Here is a 6827-nt window from a genome sequence, read left to right as displayed (position 1 = left end):
GTGTAACAATTCGGTTCCTGCCGTACAGTGGGGTAAATCAAATATAGCCGAATTCCGGTGCATATCGATATCGGTTCCTGCCATACATTTGTCCCACATCGCTTGATGAGAATTCCGGTGCATATCACAAAAGCTGCCACACCGGCCGCGACAGAACACTGCAGATACATTCCTTTGATCAAAGTAGCCTACATCAAATGCACTGTAGCCATGACAGAACCGGCCGCCTCCCGATTTTAAAACACCGCTGATAGCCTGATTACACTCATGCCCGTAGGCCTACTCCTTCCCAGTAAAAATAAAATAAAATAACGATTGAATAAATAAGTAGCCCCTCGTGCCTTCTTTATTGGAATGCGGAGGTAGGTGCAATGAAAATATCGGAGTGAGGAGTTAGGTGCAATGAAAAGCGAAAACATTTTATTATTGCCCGTGTTTCGTGGTTGATTTAAGATTTGAGTCTCGTGGTGGATTTACGATATGAATGCGTTGGCATTTGAAAACTACGTGGTTGATTTACGATATGCATGCATGTAGTCTACAACTAAAACGTGTTTTGGCAGCTGATGAATGGCAGCGCATCTTCCTGATTTCCACCTTCTGTTTAAAATGACACGGGGAGTGACATGAAGCCGCCCACCGATTTAAAACACCGCTGGTGATTAGGCTACACTCCTGCCCGTAGGCTATCTTTGAATTTACACTCCTGCCCGTATCCGTATCCACATGCATATGTAGCCTACTGCGTCAGGGCGGTGGGTCCCAGACGCTGATGCTACTGATGCTGATGCACCACTCCTACTCACCTTTTCTCTGAAAGATGCTGATGTAGGCCTAGTCACCACCTTGCCCAGTGGTTTTCAAAGTGTGTGTGTCACAAAGTGTTGATTAAATGGTCTCTCTTAACACTACTCTTACTGTATTATTATAAGGCACTCTAGAATGGTGCAAGAGCTCCCATTCATTTTCAATGGGCGGTATTTTCAATGGGACTATTATTGTATAGGTAGGTTTGATACCTCACTACATCTCCATCCAGAAGAATTGACCAGGATTATTACAGACACGGTATACACTAACATTTAATGTGCATTTACCACTGATATTATAGAAGAAACTCACACGATTTCAAGTATTTATTTACAGTATTTATTTACACACACACACACACACACACACACACACACATGCGCGTGCACAGATTTTGGGGGGCAGGTGCATTGTTTAAAAAAAACACACACAAAAAAAACAAATAAGCTTTGAATAATAATAATAATAACACTATAATGATAGTAATAAAAACAAAAGAAATCAACACAAAAACAACTAAAATGTGCCTTACACACACACACACACACACACACACACACACACACACACACACACATGCGCGTGCACAGATTTTGGGGGGCAGGTGCATTGTTTAAAAAAAACACACACAAAAAAACAAATAAGCTTTGAATAATAATAATAATAACACTATAATGATAGTAATAAAAACAAAAGAAATCAACACAAAAACAACTAAAATGTGCCTTACACACACACACACACACACACACACACACACACACACACACACACACACACACACATGCGCGTGCACAGATTTTGGGGGGCAGGTGCATTGTTTAAAAAAATCACACACAAAAAAACAAATAAGCTTTGAATAATAATAATAATAACACTATAATGATAGTAATAAAAACAAAAGAAATCAACACAAAAACAACTAAAATGTGCCTCACGGTAGCCAGACTGAGCCCTCCTTGTGAATCAGGTCTGGAGTAAAGTACTTGGTAAATGTTAAAGGGACACTGTGCAGGAAATGGTCAAAAAAGGTACTGCAACTATGCTGCTCATTGAAACTGGGCTGCATATTGCCAAATTTGGTCTTTACATGAAAGTGTACTAAGTAATAAACAAATATTTTCTAGTATGGTCCGAGTGCAGTCATTTTTGCAGCTGAAAGTGGCTATTTTTGGAAATTCAAAATGGCGGACTATGTTGAAGATCCCTTTTTCATGTATGAAAAGTGCAATTTTTCCAGTCATAATGAATACTTAGAATTTGATGGTGGTTGTGTACTCATGAAAAAGGTAACATTAGTGAAAGGGCAGCATGAATTCTGGAAATAGATTTGAATGTCGATGATAATCAGGCCAGCGTCATGGTGCCTCCCTTCATGGCGAGTGCTGGGGAGCTTTGAGGTCACTGAGAGAGAGAATTGTAAACATTAGACAGCTCTGTAGTTTTTCATTTCTACCAAATCTATAATTGTTAATTTGTACCACAATTGCATGTGAATATATATGTGGAGACAGCAACATGACAGCAGGGAATCTGGCCTTTTCCGCTGGAAAATACTGGTGTAGCTGGGCCATTCATGTCAACACAGTAATTTGCAAGTCGCTCACCCATTTGCAAGTAAGGTTGTTATGACACCCGGTCGCTTTCAGCCATTAAGTGCACTTAGAGCTGTTACTCAACACACTGCTACTATTTCACACATTTTAAACGTTGCCATTTTGCAGGAAGAGGAGCACCAGTTTCATTTCTCAACATTTGAAACAAAACTGTAAACAAAATTAATTGTGACCAGTTGATAATGGTTAATTATGTCCCTTTAAATGACTGTGATTGATGTTGAGGTTTATTTTTAGTTTAGTTTTCAAGTTGTACTCGTACATACATAGTGACATGTACATACATAGTGTAAGTAGTAAAGAAAAAAAATCTGGTTCAAAGCCTTGGATACTGTAGATGTAACATCAATGAAACATGCAACATAATTACCTTAAACTGTCTGCCAGGTTGGAGCGAAATCCTTCCCGCTGAAAAAGAGTTTGTTAACAGTTCATTAACTAGGTCACAAGTAGGGTACAAGTGCTATCGTAACAGTAATTTGCTGTGTAGTACTTACCATTCTGGGCATGGTTCCCATTTCAGAAGTCTTTGGAACACTCCCTGTGAAGGGAATACAATTATGTAATTTGTAGTTTGTAAAAGTGTGTATACACTGCAATTACCATTACATGACTTGTCTTTATTCCGTAAAATGCACCATTCACTTGTATAGATCCATACATTGTTCAAACATGGTATAATTTTGAATGATTTACTTGTTAATAAGTGAGAGGCAACCCCGTACCAATTATATTTTCCCCTAACGTTAACACCAGTTTATTATTTCTACTGTACTTTTCATATGCAATAAGCATGTCTTACCCTCCTTGTTCTTTCTTTCAAAACCCCAGCAATGGGGTATGTTTCGGCCTGGTGGTACTGGCACGCTGATAACAGAAAAGGGACAAATAAGTTACTTATTACTCCGGTAACAATATTTAATTGAGAGACCACTGGTTTCAAAGTTTGCCATACCTGTCTCATAACGTGCACAACAATTTATTCACAGGGGAGATCTTCGCCTATCCAATGTTTCTCCATAAAGCGCTAATGCCATGCAACGCAACCTTCTTTGCAATGGATGTGGCTTGCAAGTACTGGCCATACCTTCAGAAGGCTGCCAACCACCTGCCAGAGCTCCTAGAGCTTTTGAATTCCACACCCCTCCTTAGTGTCATGCATGCACAAAACCACGAGACCAAGTGTCAGGTAAGTAATGATGTATTCATGTGTACGGGTATTGAAATGGCAATAGATTTCGTGTCAGGTGTTAGTGTTGAAATGGTGTCAGTGTTGAAATGCCATGTTGTGATCTTTGTAGATTGCTTGGAGTGGAAAATACATTGAGGGTGCCGGGACTACTGCGGGAGAGGAAGTAGAGCAAGTGAACAGCTACCTGTCCCGCTGTGCTTTGACAACAAAGTACATGTCCAAAGGAGGTATTTGCTCCTCTTGCTATAGGCCTACATGTTTCTGGGCTTTTGTTGCTGTTCATTGCACAATGGCCTTCATGTCCATTTTAACTCTTTTGTCTTTTGACAGCACGTGTGGACATGCTGACTGTTCATGCCTTAGGGTGGAACAAGAAGAAAACCTCTGGACTGCAACAAGCCCTGTGCTCCCGATATGCCAAGGTAAGGCCGTCATTTCACAGTCATTGAGGCTGTCTTTTTTTGCTGCAACATTGCTTGTGAAACACTTCTGTGGTACTGTTGCACTGCACTACAGCCTTCATGGATGTTTTTTGTATCTTTTTGTATTTTTGTATTGCTTTTTCCAGACATGCAAGATGCTGACGGAAGCTGAGAAGGAAGAGCAGCAGAAAAAGGAGGATCTGGCCTGCACTGATGGAGCTGCATGGGTTGCTGAAGTGCAGGAATGGGCAACCCGCGGTAAATGCAGCTATTATTATTTTCTGTTCTCCCATACTTCTTTCCTCCTAAATTGGATCCTCCAAACTCTTCACTGAAATGATGGTGTGAAAACGGCAGCCTGTATTGTATTTCATTTCATCTTGAGCTAATGTTAATGTCTTACATTTACCAGCTACAGTTTTGGCAGATTCATTGACTTTTGACAACTCACAGGTTTGTCTTTATATTCACAGTAAGAACACGCCCTTTGAAGCTGCAGCAGGACATAGAGGGCCGCTATCTTAACCTTCGACAGAGGAAGCAAGCTCTGTACCGAAAGAATGGTATCTTTGTAATGTCCATAGAAAGTATTTCAGGATTTTTTAGTTAGTGCAGCTTACGCATAACCTCTCAGTCCTTGTATTTTCTGATTGTTTTCCAGACAGTGGTCAGTTGCGTCATCGTCTGCGGAGCGAGATGACTGTTGTTAAGAACAGGCTTCTTAAAGACATTGCCACCTTCAACAGTGCATCGCCAACAACGACAATCGACATTGGAACCGTGGAGCGATCATTGTCAGGAGATGGACCAGCTGTTTTTTGGCCTTGGGATGTGCAGGGGAGTGGTAAGAGAATTGTTCATTTATTCTGTTTTAGGCTACTCAAGTGTTTTTTTTTGTCATTCAAACATTTAAGTGACACCATTACAAATCTTGAAACTGCCAGTTTTCAATTACATACTGACAATTACCACATGGAAAAGTGACAGGGGGTGGGGGCCATCAAGGGTGTTACAGGCCCATCTAATTAGTATTCAAACAACAGAAACTGGATTAATTTACTAGTACTTTTTCACACTTGTAAGGAAACAACAATGCTGTTAATATGTCTGTACTCTACTCTACTCTACTCTTTGCCTTTCAGTCAGACTTGAGGACAAGCATGCCTACTTTGTGGCCTCGATGCGCAGGAAGCGCTTGGAAGAAGAGAAAGGCATCCTCGTGAAGGAGATGGAACAGCACACTACATCACTGAAAAGATTGATGTCTTGTCTAGAAGCAAAGATGTCATCGGCAGGTAAGTTGCAATTGTCAAACCTACTGTATATGTACCATCAAATAAAAAAATGAGAATTTTGCTTTCTTTGACATTTATCTGCACTGTTCAACTTGGAGGTTGTATTCTGACATGCCATGTGTTTGTCGTCGTATTTTTGATGTTGCATCTGCAGAGTCACAAAATGAGGGCCTTTCTGCCTTCTGTCGAAGACGGCTTCATGACCTGACAATCGTCCATCTTTCTGCTGTGGCAAGCTACAGGGCTGTTTTAAGCCCACAGGGGACCAATAGGCCATCTTGTGAGGAAGGGCAGGGAGATGACGGGAATGAGGACGATGTACACAGCAGTGATTTCTCATACACCAGTGATGAGGAAGAAACGGAGTGTAGGTACGGTGTAGAGAAACAAACATTGCATGGGAAAAACACAATGTCCAACTTACTTTGTTTTACCTCACAGAGTGTGAAGGGGCATGCTAATGTATCCCTTAGCTACTAATCTTTCCCTAATCCATTTTCTGTCTTTGTCATCTTTCTAGTTCTTTAATCTGAGACGGTTTGGAATCATCAATCATCATTCCTTGGTAAGTGTTTTGAAAGAATACTTTGAATACCAATGTTTGATATCTTCTGTAATTACTGTAGTATGTATATAAAAGAAGTGAGTACATTTCTCACTTGTCTGCATTTTTGTAAGTGTTTCTTTAAATGGGACATTTCTTAAAATGATATTGACACAAGGAACATTAGACAGCATGAAGTTATAACTGCTGTATATTTACTTATTATCCCTATTCCCTCCATCATCTCCTCCAAGACACCCGCAGCTGTCTCCTTTCTCCTGCTTTCTCCAACACACCAACAGCCTCTCTCTGTCCTGCTCTCCTCTGTCTCCTCCATCCTGATCTCCAGTGCAGCAGCAGTGCCATCCATGTCACCCCCAGCAGCAGCACTGGCATTCATGCCCTCAGTAGCACCCAGGACAGAAAACACAACATTTAAATTAAACTGTTAAAAAACTCTGTTAAGCTATTGCCATTCCACCAAGAACTAAGTGATTGCTGTGAGTTATTCAGCCAGTGGAATGTGCTGTGTGTGTGTATGTGTGTGTGTGTGTGTGGGGGGGGGGGGGACTTTTTTTTGTTTTGTTCCACTGCTGCATGTGTATGTTTGTGTTGTAAATAAATACTTGAATGTTTGAACATGCCTCTCGTGTGAGTTTCTTTACTTGGTAGGTTCTTGCATATGAAATGTATAGTGTGTCTTTAATAGCCTAATATTCATAGTCAATTCTTCTATCCCATTTAAAGGCTTAAACATTACATTATGAATTGCCGGTATTACTTTTCAAGGTTAAAGTCCCTCTAGCAATGCTTGGGGTTAGGTGTCCTGCTCAACGGCACTTCAGCCATGGATGGAGGTGTAGGGAGAGGTTAGGGTGGGATTAAAACCTACAACCCCATAGATAGAAAGAACACATAAAATAATACAGTAATCAACACTTTGTGACC

At 40.7% G+C, this 6827-nt stretch overlaps 1 protein-coding gene and 1 long non-coding RNA gene across 2 annotated transcripts; one reads left to right on the top strand and one right to left on the bottom strand.

Moving 5' to 3' along the window:
* Nucleotides 1–265: 265 nt before the first annotated feature.
* Nucleotides 266–3326, bottom strand: LOC134445043 (uncharacterized). Its single transcript, XR_010034170.1, has 4 exons — nucleotides 3229–3326; nucleotides 2924–2967; nucleotides 2797–2834; nucleotides 266–2214 (listed from the first exon to the last, which is right to left on the bottom strand). It is a non-coding gene; the product is annotated as an uncharacterized LOC134445043 (long non-coding RNA).
* A 93-nt stretch (nucleotides 3327–3419) lies between these two features.
* LOC134445040 (uncharacterized) lies at nucleotides 3420–6453 on the top strand. Its single transcript, XM_063194165.1, has 10 exons — nucleotides 3420–3615; nucleotides 3728–3845; nucleotides 3949–4040; nucleotides 4187–4298; nucleotides 4514–4603; nucleotides 4702–4884; nucleotides 5183–5335; nucleotides 5490–5702; nucleotides 5856–5900; nucleotides 6134–6453. Exons 1-9 carry the CDS (start codon nucleotides 3436–3438, stop codon nucleotides 5861–5863), a joined length of 1149 nt encoding a protein of 382 aa, XP_063050235.1. The 5' UTR covers nucleotides 3420–3435; the 3' UTR covers nucleotides 5864–5900; nucleotides 6134–6453.
* The last annotated feature ends 374 nt before the right edge of the window (nucleotides 6454–6827 follow it).

This window comes from Engraulis encrasicolus, unplaced genomic scaffold (assembly GCF_034702125.1).
Source record: "Engraulis encrasicolus isolate BLACKSEA-1 unplaced genomic scaffold, IST_EnEncr_1.0 scaffold_94_np1212, whole genome shotgun sequence".
In the NCBI taxonomy this organism is placed as follows: Eukaryota; Metazoa; Chordata; class Actinopteri; order Clupeiformes; family Engraulidae; genus Engraulis; species Engraulis encrasicolus.
Note: the sequence above shows the minus strand (reverse complement) of the source record. Positions and strands in the feature narration are given on the sequence as shown.